Genomic DNA, 14,796 nt, shown 5'->3' on the forward strand with positions numbered 1-14,796 from the left:
TAATGCGTGTGTCTCTCCACAAGCTCCATCAATTAGTGTGTGTGTTTGTATTTGTGTGTGATGATCGATCTACTGTAAGTGATGATCGACCAGTGTCTCTCTCCCTCACAGCACTCAATCGATCACTGCACAGCCTAGTGTGTGTTTGTATCTCATCACCTTTGACGAACATGCGTGTGTGCATGTGTGTATGTCTGAAAACTCACCTACAGTATGCCTGAGATCTCAGCTTGAAGTGTCTATCTGTCTCTCCAACCAGCCTCTTAACCAATGAGCACAAGTGTGAGCATGAACACACAAGTGTGAGCATGAACACACAAGCGTGTGTGTGCTAGTCTCACTTAATGATCTCCACTGATGACCATAAATGTGTCTCACCTCCATGTTCCTTCCACAACCCCGGTGTCTCATCACTAGAGGCTCTCTATGATGGCTACCTCAGCGTAGTCCGGACTGAGTCCGTTCAGGTAGAGTCCACTGCCATTGCGGGCCAGGGCTCCAGGGACAGGAGTGAGGGAGAGAGCCAGGTTGGGGTAGGCCTCCCTCTCATCCCCTGGCCCCAGGTTCACGGACAGCGTCCTCCTGCCCGGGGTCATCTCCTGGGTGATTGGGTTGAGGCCCAGCTCTGAGGACAGTCGACGCTTAATGGAGGCGGCACGCTCAAACTTGTTCGAGATGTCTACGCTCAGGCGACGCCGCGTCTCCTTGAACTCAGCCGACACGTTTGCCGTCCACTCTGCTGCGTGGATCCGGAACTCCCCTACCTACAGAAAGATAAAGAAAGAAAGAGAGAAAGAGATAGAGAGGGAGGAGAATTTCCCCCAGATTCATCAAGAATTCCTGATGTATTTGACCTATTCAAATACTCTTTATATACACAGTACCAGTCAAAAGTTTGGACATACCTACTCATTCAAAGGTTTTTCTTCATTTTTACTATTTTCTAGATTGTAGAATAATAGTGAAGACATCAAAATTATGAAATAAAACATATGGAATCAGGTAGTAACCAAAAAAGTGTTAAACAAATCAAAATACATTTTGGATTTTACATTCTTCAAAGTAGCCACCCTTTTCCTTGATGACAGCTTTGCACACTCTTGGAATTCTTTCTTTCACTGTGGTCCAACTCATCCCAAACTATCTCAATTGGGTTGAGGTCGGGTGATTGTGGAGGCCAGGTCATCTGATGCAGCACCCCCTCACTCTCCTTCTTGGTCAAATAGCCCTTACACAGTGTGTTGGGTCATTATCCTGTTGAAAAACAAATGATAGTCCCACTAAACACAAACCAGATGGGATGGCGTATCGCTGCAGAATGCTATGGTAGCCATGCTGGTTAAGTGTACCTTGAATTCTAAATAAATCACTGACAGTGTCACCAGCAAAGCACCCCCACACCATCACAACTCCTCCTCCATGCTTCACAGTGGGAACCACACATGCGGTCACAAAGACACAGCGTTTGGAACCAAAAATCTCAAATTTGGACTCATCAGATCAAAAGGACAGATTTCCACCCGTCTAATATCCATTGCTCATGTTTCTTGGCCCAAGCAAGTCGCTTCTTATTATTGGTGTCCTTTAGTAGTGGTTTCTTTGCAGGAATTCGACCATAAAGGCATGATTCACACTGTCTCCTCTGAACAATTGATGTTGAGATGTGTCTGTTACTTGAACTCTGTGAAGCATTTATTTGGGCTGCAATTTCTGAAGATGGTAACTCTAATGAACTTATCCTCTGCAGCAGAGGTAACTCTGGGTCTTCCTTTCCTGTGGCAGTCCTCATGAGAGCCAGTTTCATCATAGCGCTTGACGGTTGTTGCGACTGCACTTGAAGAAACTTTAAAAGTTCTTAACATTTTCTGGATATACTGACCTTCATGTCTTAAAGTAATGATGGACTGTCGTTTCTCTGCTTATTTGAGCTGTTCTTGCCGTAATATGGACTTGGTCTTTTACCAAATAGGGCTATATTCTGTGTACCACCTCTACCTTGTCACAACACAACTGATTGGCTCAAATGCATTAAGAAGGAAAGAAATTCCACAAATTAGCAAGGCACACCTGTTAATTGAAATGCATTCCAGATGACTACCCCATGAAGCTGTTAGAGAGAATGCCAAGAGTGTGCAAAGCTGTTATCAAGGCAAAGAGTGGCTACTTTGAAGAATCGCAAATATAAAATATATTTTGATGGGATTAACACTTTTTTGGTCCTACATGATTCCTTATGTGTTATTTCATAGTTTTGATGTCTTCACTATTAATCAACAATCTAGAAAATAGTAAAAATAAAGAAAAACCCTGGAATGAGTAGGTGTGTCCAAACTTTTGACTGGTACTGTATATATATATCACAGGAGGTTGGTGGCACCTTAATTGGGGAGGATGGGCTTGTGGTAATGGCTGGAGCGGAATTAGTCAAATCAAATCAAATTTAATTATTTCACATGCGCCGAATACAACAGGTGTAGACCTTACAGTGAAATGCTTACTTACGAGCCCCTAACCAACAATGTAGTTTCAAAAAATACAGATAAGAATAAGAGATAAAAGTAACAAGTAATTAAAGAGCAGCAGTGAAATAACAACAGCGAGGCTATATACAGGGGGGTACCGATACACAGTGAATGTGCGGCGGCACCGGTTATGTGAGGTAGTATGTACATGTAGGTAGAGTTATTAAAGATGACAACAGAGAGTAGCAGTGGTGTAAAGAGGGGGTGGGGGTGGGGGGGCTGGGGGGGCTGGGTAGCCATTTGACTAGATGTTCAGGAGTCTTATTGCTTGGGGGTAGAAGCTGTTTAGAAGCATCTTGGACCTAGACTTGGCGCTCCCCTACCACTTGCCGTGCGGTAGCAGAGTGAACAGTCTATGACTAGGGTGGCTGGAGTCATTGACTATTTGTAGGGCCTTCCTCTGACACCGCCTGGTATAGAGGTCCTGGATGGCAGGAAACTTGGCCCCAGTGATGTACTGGGCTGTTCGCACTACCCTCTGTAGTGCCTTGCGGTCGGACAGGCAGTGATGCAACCAGTCAGGATACTCTCGATGGTGCAGCTGTAGAACCTTTTGAGGATCTGAGGACCCATGCCAAATCTTTTCAGTCTCCTGAGGGGGAATAGGTTTTGTCGTGCCCTCTTCACAACTGTCTTGGTGTGCTTGGACCATGATAGTTTGTTGGTGATGTGGACACCAAGGAACTTGAAGCTCTCAACCTGCTCCACTGCAGCCCCGTCGATGGAAATGGCAATGCTCGGTCCTCTTTTTCCTGTAGTCCACAATCATCTTCTTTGTTTTGATCACGTTGAGGGAGAGGTTGTTGTCCTGGCACCACATGGCCAGGTCTCTGACCTCCTCCCTATAGGCTGTCTCGTCGTTGATCAGGCCTACCACTGTTGTGTCATCGGAAAATTTAAATGATGGTGTTGGAGTGGTACCTGGCCGTGCAGTCATGAGTGAACAGGGAGTACAGGAGGGGACTGAGCACGTACCCCGGAGGGGCACCTGTGTTGTGGATCAGTGTGGCGGATGTGTTGTTACCTACCCTTACCACCTGGGGCGGCCCGTCAGGAAGTCAAGGATCCAGTTGCAGAGGAAGGTGTTTAGTCCCAGGGTCCTTAGCTTATTGATGAGCTTTGAGGGCACTATAATGTTGAACGCTGAGCTGTAGTCAATGAATAGCATTCTCACATAGGTGTTCCTTTTTGTCCAGGTGGGAAAGGGCATTGTGGAGAATGCATCATCTGTGGATCTCTTGGGGTGGTATGCAAATTGGAGTGGGTCTAGGGTTTCCGGGATGATGGTATTGATGTGAGCCATGACCAGCCTTTCAAGGCACTGCATGGCTACAGATGTGAGTGCTACGGGTCAGTAGTCGTTTAGGCAGGTTACCTTAGTGTTCTTGGGCACAGGGACTATGAGGGTCTGCTTAAAACATGTTGGTATTACAGACTCGGACAGGGAGAGGTTGAAAATCTCAGTGAAGACACTTGCCAGTTGATCAGCGCATGCCCGCAGCACACGTCCTGGTAATCCGTCTGGCCCTGCGGCCTTGGGAATGTTGACCTGTTTAACCTTTACCGAACCTCAACCCCGGATCCGGGATCACCCCCCACCCCCCCCACACTGATTAGCATTGCTAGCATAGCGTCACAATTAAATAGTAGCATCTAAATATCATTAAATCACAAGTCCAAGACACCAAATGAAAGATACAGATCTTGTGAATAAAGCCACCATTTCAGATTTTTAAAATGTTTTACAGGGAAGACAAAATATGTAAATCTATTAGCTAACCACGTTAGCAAAAGACACCACTTTCCTAACTCCATCAGTTTCTTACTCCATCAGGTGCTATCACCAATTCGGCCAAATAAAGATATTGATAGCCACTAACCAAGAAAAAACCTCATCAGATGACAGTCTGATAACATATTTATTGTATAGGATAGGTTTTGTTAGAAAAATGTGCATATTTCAGGTATAAATCATAGTTTACAATTGCACCCACCATCACAACTCGACTAGAATAAATACACAGAGCAACGTGTATTACCTAATTACTAATCATAAAACATTTCTTAAAAATACACAACTCACAGCAATGGAAAGACACAGATCTTGTGAATTCAGACAATATTTCAGATGTTCTAAGTGTTTTACAGCGAAAACACAATAAATCGTTATATTAGCATACCACATATGCAAACGTTACCCGACCATTGATTCAAGCCAAAGAGAGCGATATCGTTATCATCGCCAAAATATAGTAATTTTTTCACTAACCTTCTCAGAATTCTTCCGATGACACTCCTGTAACATCATATTACAACATACATATAGAGTTTGTTCGAAAATGTGCATATTTAGCCACAAACAACCGTGGTTATACAATGACAATACTAGCAAAACTAGCCTGAAAATGTCGGACGCCATCTTTCACAGTGATCTTGTCTCATGGATAACTATTCATAAACTTGACTAAAAAAATATAAGTTGGACAGCTATCGAAAGACAAATTAGTTCTTAATGCAATCGCTGAATTACATTTCTAAAATTATCCTTACTGTGCAATACAGGGTTCGCCAAGCGAAGCTATACCAAACAAAATGGCGGAATATGCGTTTAAAATTTTTCGACAGAACAACGATTTATCATATTAAATATTTCTTACTATGAGGTGATCTTCCATCAGAATCTTGGGCAATGTATCCTTTCTTGGGTCTAATCTTCTTTTGGTCGAAAGATGTCCTGTTGTCCGTCGAAATGCCCACTAACGTTCGACCGGGACCCCGAAACGTGCCCAAAGCTTCAAAGAGCATCACATAGAAATGCCTCAAAATCGCACTAAACGGATATAAATTGCTATAAAACGGTTTAAATTAACTACCTTATGATGTTTTTAACACCAATAACGAGTAAAAACATGACCGGCGATATATAAGTGGCTAAACCAAAGCTTGGAAAGAGAGGAGGTCCAACGTCCATCTTGCGTCAGGCGCAGGGAGCAAAAGGACGGTACATCCGGTCTTTGCCGTTTTATGCAGGCACTGATTGCGCAATCGACTCCATTCAAATTGTCACCACTTACTGACATCTAGAGGAAGGCGTGGGCAGTGTTTGTATCCTCATAGGATTTACAGGGACTTTAAAACTGATCTGGAACCAGAGGCCAAGATTTCTGAAATCTCACACACTGGGAGGAAAAGTGCTGTAGAATGAGTTCTGTTTCACTCAGAGACATAATTCAAACGGCTATAGAAACTAGAGAGTGTTTTCTATCCAATAATAACAATAATATGCATATTGTACGAGCAAGAATTGAGTACTAGGCAGTTTAATCTGGAGAGCAAATTATGCTAATGCGAAACAGCACCCCCTATAGTGGCAAGAAGTTAAAGGTCTTACTCACATACATCGACTGCGGAGAGCGTGATCACACTGTCTTCCGAAACAGCTGGTGCTCTCATGTATGTGTTTAGCTCGTCTGGTAGGCTCATGTCACTGGGCAGCTCTCGGCTGTGCTTCTCCTTGTAGTCTGTAATGGGTTGCAAGCCCTGCCACATCCAACGAACGTCAGAGCCGGTGTAGTACGATTCGATCTTAGTCCTGTATTGATGCTTTGCCTGTTTGATGGTTCGTTGGAGGGCATAGCGGAATTTCTTATAAGCTTCCGGGTTAGAGTCCCGCTCCTTGAAAGCGGCAGCTCTAGCCTTTAACTCAGTGAGGATGCTGCCTGTAATCCATGGCTTCTGGTTGGGGTATGTACGAACGGTCATTGTGGGGACGACGTCATCGATGCACTTATTGATGAAGCCAATGACTGATGTGGTGTACTCCTCAATGCCATCGGAGGAATCCCGGAACATATTCCAGTCTGTGCTAGCAAAACAGTCCTGTAGCTTAGCATCTGCTTCATCTGACCACTCTTTTATTGATCCAGTCACTGGTGCTTCCTGCTTAAAAAAATGTTTTAAGCAGGAATCAGGAGGATAGAATTATGGTCAGATTTGCCAAATGGAGGGCGAGGGAGAGCTTTGTATGCGTCTCTGTTTGTGGAGTGTAGGTGGTCCAGAGTTATTATTCCTCTGGTTGCACATTTAACATGCTGATAGAAATTTGGTAAAACGGATTTAAGTTTCCCTGCATTAAAGTCCCCAGCTACTAATAGCGCCGCCTCTGGGCGAGCGTTTTCTTGTTTGCTTATGGCGGAATACAGCTCATTCAATGCTGTCTTAGCAATAGCTCAAGACTTCCTATCGTGCACCGGCTGTTGTTTACAAAAATACATAGACCGCAGCCCCTTGTCTTACCAGACCCCGCTGTTCTATCCTGCCGGTACATCGTATAACCAGCCAGTTGTATGTTGATGTTGTCGTCGTTCAGCCACGACTCCGTGAAGCATAAGATGTTACAGTTTTTAATGTGCCATTGGTAGTTTAATCTTCCCCGTAAACTCGTAAATTTTATTGTCCAAAGATTGCATGTTTGCTAGCAGAATGGAGGGAAGTGGGGGTTTATTTGATCACCTGCGAATTCTCAGAAGGCAGCCGGACCTTCGGCCACTCTTTCTCCGCCTCCTCTTCACGCAGATCACGGGGATCGGGGCCTGTTCCCGAGGAAGCAGCGTATCCTTCGCGTCGGGCTCGTCAGAGTCGTGAAAGGAAAAAGAGGATTCTGCTAGTCCGTGGTGAATAATCGCAGTCCTGATGTCTAGAAGTTATTTTTCGCTCATAAGAGATGGTTGCGGCAACATTATGTACAAAATAAGTTTAAAAAACAAGTTACAAACAACGCAAATAGGCAAACAAAAAAACAAAATCGGCTGTGGGCAAGTAAAATGTCTTAATCTTCTCCTGCGCCATATTTGATACCGTTGGTTTGACACATGGTTTGATGCCATTCCATTTGCTCTTGTTATGAGCCGTTCTCACCTCAGCAGCCTCCACTGATATATATACATCCTTTTGACAAAAGGGACCGATTGCCTTTTCCCCTTTGAATTAAGATTCTACCCAGAACTATCCATTCACTACACGAGAACGTGCTTTATAGGATACAATGGGATGCAGGGCGTTTTCATGGTTACAGAGAGGAAGAGAAAAAGAGAGTGGGGAAAAATGGAAGAAGGGGGATGAAGTTATTGATTATTTTCATAAAATATAGCATGAATACCTCTAGGGTATTTTCTTATACAATAAGCTGAGATGAGCTGTCTTGGGCTACTGGATCGAAGACCCCCAAGCTAAGATTTGTGAGTCTGCATGTGTGCTCTTCTGCTTCCCTCCCCCTCTTCATCTTTTGTCCACATTTCCATTCCTCCCTCTCTTCCTTCACTACCCACTCTTACCCTCTCATTCTCACTTCTCCACCACACACTCTCTTGTTCTCTCACTGTCTCCCTCGCTCTCAGTAATAGGTTTCTATGTAAAAGGGCTCACACTCACACTCCTAATGATACAAGTATTCACACGGCAGAGTCACACATACAGTATCTCTCCCTTTGTAATGGGATTTACTTTTATATCGGATAATGAATGGAGATTAATTTGGAGGAGGTTTGTGCCTGTCAGCGTTCACTTGTGTTTGTGTGTGAGTGTGTGTGTGAGTGTGTGTCTCTCTCTGTGTGTGTGTGTGTGTGTGTGTGTGTGTTACAGACCCTTGCATGTGTGTGTTCTCCTTCATCTACTTAAGCTAAACGAATGAACATGACAGAGCGGTAAGATGTCCCATGATTAATTTGCGATTGGAATTTAACTGTATTAATCATCCTTTAAAAATACATGCTACAACTTAATTAATCAGGGAAATCCATCCACGTTTAAAGGGTAAACTAGGGGGTTGAAGTAGAATTAAGCACACTGCTAGGGAGGAGGGTAGGTGGTGAATGCCATGACATACAGGTGAATGCTATGATCCCTTATTGATGTCACCTGTTAAATCCACTTCAATTAGTGTAGATGAAGGGGAGGAGACAGGGTAAATAATTATTTTTAAGCAATTTAGACATGGATTGTGTGTTTGCCATACAGAGGTTGAATGGGCAAGACAAAAGACTGAAGTGACTTTGAACGGTGTATGGTTGTAGGTGCACTGGTTTGAGTGTGTCAAGAACTGCAACACTGCTGGGTTTTTCACGCTCAACAGTTACCTGTGTGTATCAAGAATTGTCCACCACTCAAAGGACATCCAGACAACTTGACACAACTGTGGGAAACATTGGAGTCAATATGGGCCAGCATCCCTGTGGAATGCTTTCAACACCTTGTAGTCCAGGGGTAGGCAGCCCCACTTCATGTTTTTGTCCTGGAACACCAGGTGTGTTTAATTTAGGTAATCACTGATAAATTAACTCAGTTGGTCAGGTGTTGTCCCTAGTTGGACCAAAATCCTGCAGTATCTACGGCACGCGAGGAACAGGGTTACCTGCCACTGTTATAGTCCATGCCCTGACGAATTGAGGCTGTTTTGAGGGCATAAGGAGATGCAACACAATATTAGCAAGGTGTTCCTAATGTTTTGTACACTCAGTGTAAAATGGTTAAGAAGATATACTATACATCTGATCTAAAAGGTTGGTTTATTTTGAAGTAATCCGTTTTAGGTCGGTGTTGAATATGCCAGGTTGTGGTCGAATACTCTAGTAAACACTTTGCCTCACCCTGTTTGGGGATTTGATATATGGTCACAACTTGTTGTGCTGTGATTGGGTGAATTCACAGCTACATTCCAGCTAACAATTCTAGGGAGAGAGAATGTTTTTGTAATGTTCCCCTATTGTTTGAGAGACCAGTTTTTCGTTAGTATGGGGAACATTGTATGCTAGCAAAAACCTTTGGATGTTTTGGTGTTAAAGTTAGCAGAACATTGCCTTAATGTCAAGCAGAACTTATCTATAACGTGGTTACAATGTTCTCAGAATATACAACATTAATGTTCTTGATTTGTTTTATGGGACGTTGCAAGAACATTCGTGTCCAGTTTTCTGAGGGTTAGGAGAATATTCCATCAACGTCCCACCAAACATACACAGAACATGGTTGCTATGTTATCAGAATGTAAGATAGTAATGTTATATACACGTTTCAAGAAAATTTTTGTGTATCATTTGTCAGGACCTGCCTGATGGTCCCAAAGAAATGTTCTTCACAAAACATGTTTCATTACACATCACACCTTGTTACTGTTGCCCATCAAGGCCCTGATTGGTGAACCACTGATCCATTCACAACTATTTTTGCCTGTTGGCAAGGGATACTCATACTGCTTTTAACATAATGTTTTCAACTTACATATGTGATGCACTTTGAGATACATGATTATATTGTGCATGGTCATTTACATAGTAATTATTCTTCAACATGTCCTCATCTGGGATTTGAACTCACAACCTCTTGGTGCACAGTATTCAGATCTTGTTGCCATGCCACCATGTCTGTGTCACTTATCAGTTCATTTGACTATTCTCTTATTGATTTGATTTACTTATTTCAACAATTTAAGGGTTTTCTGTATAGTTGTCAAATATGGGTGGGGCATATAAATTAATTAGAGTCTAAGATGTTGGGGGGGTGCTAAGCTGACATATGGAATTGTTTTAAGATGGTCATACTATGGATAATTTAGCTATTTGATTTTGAATTGTAAGACCCCTTTACGTATAAAAAAATTGATTTTGGCATATAATAACGCATTCATAAATGGCAAAAAGGACAGTAAAAAAATAAATAATAAGAATCAAGGTTTTGAAGTGCCTGTCCTAAAGTACCAGTCAAAAGTTTGGACACGCCTAATCATTCCAGGGCTTTCTTTATTTTACTGTTTTCTACATTGTATAATAGTAAAGACATCAAAACTATGAAATAACACATGTAATCATGTAGGAACCAAAAAAGTGTTAAAGAAATCTAAATATATTTGATATTTGATATACTTCAAAGTAGCCACCTTTTGCCTTGACGACAGCTTTGCACACTCTTGGCATTCTCTCAACCAGCTGCCACTTTTCACCGCAGATGCGGTAGTACGACACTGACGGATGCGGTGGATTGATACGCAGCCAATGCAAAAACCTCATATCTCTAGCTTAAACTGACAATTTTTGATGGGAATTTATTTGTTATGTAACTTAGATTGACGCAACAGTGTCTCAATCGACTCTAGGGGCATTTTAACCTATTTTAATGATACTCCTGAATCACTGATATAAGTATGTTTTTTCTTAAGTGTACTTTTAACAAAGCTGAGATTTACTTCAAAGTGCATTCACCCTATTGCTTACACCTATCAAGTTGTTTCAGATCTAGGTTGTTTCAGTGCCTAGGCAGGAGGGGTTAGGTTTTGTTCTTGACAGGGCCTAATTCTTGACATGGCCTAATTGTTTACAGACAGATTATTTCACTTAACATTCACTGTATCACAATTCCAGTGGGTCAAAAGTGTACATACACTAAGTTGAATGTGCCTTTAAACAGCTTGGAAAATTCCAGAAAATGATGTCATGGCTTTAGAAGCTTCTGATAGGCTAATTGACATAATTTGAGTCAATTGGAGGTGTACCTGTGGATGTACTTCAAGGCCTACCTTCAAACTCAGTGCCTCTTTGCTTGACATCATGGGAAAATTCAAAAGAAATCAGCCAAGACCTCAGAAAAATAATTGTAGACCTCCACAAGTCTGGTTCATCCTTGGGAGCAATTTCCAAACGCCTGAAGGTACTACGTTCATCTGTACAAACAATAGTACGCAAGTATAAACACCATGGGACCATGCAGCAGTCATACCGCTCAGGAAGGAGACGCCTTCCCTCTCCTAGAGATGAATGTACTTTGGTGCGAAAAGTGCAATTCAATCCCAGAACAACAGCAAAGGACCTATATCCACAGTAAAACGAGTCCTATATCGACATAACCTGAAAGGCCGCTCAGCAAGGAAGAAGCCACTGCTCCAAAACCGCCATAAAAAAGCCAGAATACGGTTTGCAACTGCACATGGGGACAAAGATCGTACTTTTTGGATTAATGTCCTCTGGTCTGATGAAACAAAAATAGAACTGTTTGGCCATAATGACCATCGTTATGTTTGGAGGACAAAAGGGGGATGCTTGCAAGCCGAAGAACACCATCCCAACGATGAAGCACGGGGGTGGCAGCATCATGTTGTGGGGGTGCTTTGCTGCAGGAGGGACTGGTGCACTTCAGAAAATAGATGGCATCATGAGGGAGGAAAATTATGTAGATATATTGAAGCAACATCTCAAGACATCAGCCAGGAAGTTAAAGCTTGGTCACAAATGGGTCTTCCAAATGGATAATGACCCCAAGCATACTTACAAAATGGCTTATGGACAACAAAGTCAAGGTATTGGAGTGGCCATCACAAAGCCCTGACCTCAATCCTAAAGACAATTTGTGGGCAGAACTGAAAAAAGCGTGTGCAAGCATCGAGGCCTAAAAACCTGACTCAGTTACACCAGCTCTGTCAGGAGGAATGGGCCAAAATTCACCCAACTTATTGTGGGAAGCTTGTGGAAGGCTACCTGAAACTTTTGAGCCAAGTGAAACAATTTAAAGGCAATGCTACCAAATACTAATTGAGAGTATGTAAACCTCTGACCCACTGGGAATGTGATGAAAGAAATAAAAGCTGAAATAAATCATTCTCTCTACTAATACTATGACATTTCACATTCTTAAAATAAAGTGGTGATCCTAACTGACTTAAAACAATTTTTACTAGGATTAAATGTCAGGAATTGTGAAAAACTGTGTTTAAATGTTTTTGGCTAAGGTGTATGTAAACTTCCGACTTAAACTGTAACAGAGCATCTCAAAGTGAACTCTGTTGTCTTTTTGAAATCCACACCACATATACCATGTAGAACAAACATGTGTTTCTTATAAGCAATAACATCAGCTCTAGTCATTGCATTTCTATTTGTAACATTCTGTCACGTTCCTGACCTGTTTTTTGTTGTTTTGTATGTGTTTAGTTGGTCAGGACGTGAGCTGGGTGGGAATTCTATGTTGTGTGTCTAGTTTGTCTGTTTCTATGTCAGCCTAGTGTGGGTTCTCAATCAGAGACAGATGGTAGTCGTTGTCTCTGATTGAGACTCATATATAGGAGGCTTGTTTTGTGTTGGGATTTTGTGGGTGTTTGTTTCCAGTCTCTGTGTTTGTGTTCTGCACCAGATAGGACTGTCTCGACTTTCACATTTGTTGTTTTTGTATTGTTGTAAGTGTTCACCGTTTATGTTCAAATTAAACATGTTGAACACTAACCGCGCTGCATTTTGGTCCTCTCCTTCATCTCAGGAAGAAAGTCGTTACAGAAACACCCACCAAACCCGGACCAAGCAGCGTGGCAACGGGCAGCAGCAACAGCAGCAGCAGTACAAGGAGGAATGGACATGGGAGGAGATTCTGGACGGAGAAGGACCCTGGGCAGAGCCAGAGGAGTGTCGTCGTCCCAAAGCGGAGCTGGAGGCATCAAAAGCAGAGAGGCGGCATTATGAGGCGCTTGCAAGGCAGAGTGGCTGGAAACCCGAGAGGCTCACCCAAAAATTTCTTGGGGGGGGGCTAAAGGGGAGTGTGGCGAAGCCAGGTTGGATACCTGAGCCAACTCCCCGGGCTTACCGTGGAGTGAGAGGGCGTCGTACTGGTCAGACACCGTGTTATGCGGTAAAGCGCACGGTGTCCCCAGTACGCGTGCTTAGCCCAGTGCGGGCTATTCCACCTTGCCGCACTGGGAGGGCTAGGTTGGGCATCGAGCTGGATGTCATGAAGCCGGCCCAACGTATCTGGCCTCCAGTACGTCTCCTCGGGCCGGCGTACATGGCACCAGCCTTACAGGTGGTGTCCCCGGTTCGCCTGCATAGCCCAGTGCGGGTTGTTCCACCTCGCCGCACTGGCAGGGCTACGGGGACCATTCAACCTGGTAAGGTTGGAGAGGCTCGGTGCTCAAGAGCGCGTGTCCTCCTTCACGGTCCGGTATATCCGGCGCCACCTTCCCGCCCCAGCCCAGTACCACCAGTGCCTACACCACGCACCAGGCTTCCAGTGCATCGCCAGAGCCCTGTTCCTCCTCCCCGCACTCGCCCTGAGGTGCGTGCCCTCAGCCCGGTACCTCCAGTTCCGGCACCACGCATCAGGCCTATAGTGCGTCTCAGCCGGCCAGAGTCTGCCGTCTGCCCAGCGGTGCCTGAACTGCCCGTCTGCCCAGCGGTGCCTGAACTGCCCGTCTGCCCAGCGGCGCCTGAACTGTCCGTCTGCCCAACGCCGTCTGAACTGTCCGTCTGCCCAGCGCCGTCTGAGCCATCCGTCTGCCCAGCGCCGTCTGAGCCATCCGTCTGCCCAGCGCCGTCTGAGCCATCCGTCTGCCCAGCGCCGTCTGAGCCATCCGTCTGCCCAGCGCCGTCTGAGCCATCCGTCTGCCCAGCGCCGTCTGAGCCATCCGTCTGCCCAGCGCCGTCTGAGCCATCCGTCTGCCCAGCGCCGTCTGAGCCATCCGTCTGCCCAGCGCCGTCTGAGCCATCCGTCTGCCCAGCGCCGTCTGAGCCATCCGTCTGCCACGAGCCATTAGAGCCGCCCGTCTGTCCCGAGCCATTAGAGCCGCCCGTCTGTCCCGAGCCATTAGAGCCGCCCGTCAGTCAGGAGCCGCTAGAGACGCCAGCCAGTCAGGAGCCGCCAGAGACGCCAGCCAGTCAGGAGCCGCCAGAGACGCCAGCCAGTCAGGAGCCGCCAGAGACGCCAGCCAGTCAGGAGCCGCCAGAGACGCCAGCCAGTCAGGAGCTGCCAGAGACGCCAGCCAGTCAGGAGCTGCCAGAGACGCCAGCCAGTCATGAGCTGCCCTCCAGTCATGAGCTGCCCTCCAGTCATGAGCTGCCCTTCAGTCATGAGCTGCCCTTCAGTCATGAGCTGCCCTTCAGTCATGCGCTGCCCTTCAGTCATGAGCTGCCCTTCAGTCATGAGCTGCCCTTCAGTCATGAGCTGCCCTTCAGTCATGAGCTGCCCTCCAGTCATGAGCTGCCCTCCAGTCATGAGCTGCCCTCCAGTCATGAGCTGCCCTCCAGTCATGAGCTGCCCTTCAGTCATGAGCTGCCCTTCAGTCATGAGCTGCCCTCCAGTCATGAGCTGCCCTCCAGTCATGAGCTGCCCTCCAGTCATGAGCTGCCCTCCAGTCATGAGCTGCCCTCCAGTCATGAGCTGCCACTCAGTCCGGAGCTGCCACTAGTCCGGAGTTGTCCCTCTGTCCTGGGCTACCTCTCTGTCCTGGGCTACCTCTCTGTCCTGA

General features: G+C 45.2%; 1 protein-coding gene across 1 annotated transcript in view; it reads right to left on the reverse strand.

The window, feature by feature from the left end:
- Window positions 1-413: 413 nt before the first annotated feature.
- Window positions 414-14,796, reverse strand: part of LOC120019561 (potassium channel subfamily K member 2-like) — a 59,886-nt gene continuing 45,503 nt past the window's right edge. The window contains exon 7 of the mRNA XM_038962865.1: window positions 414-764. Within this exon, the coding sequence (XP_038818793.1) occupies window positions 414-764 (351 nt within the window). The remainder of the gene's footprint in view (window positions 765-14,796) is intronic.

The sequence above is a fragment of the Salvelinus namaycush genome, chromosome 24 (assembly GCF_016432855.1).
Source record: "Salvelinus namaycush isolate Seneca chromosome 24, SaNama_1.0, whole genome shotgun sequence".
NCBI classification, from domain to species: Eukaryota; Metazoa; Chordata; class Actinopteri; order Salmoniformes; family Salmonidae; genus Salvelinus; species Salvelinus namaycush.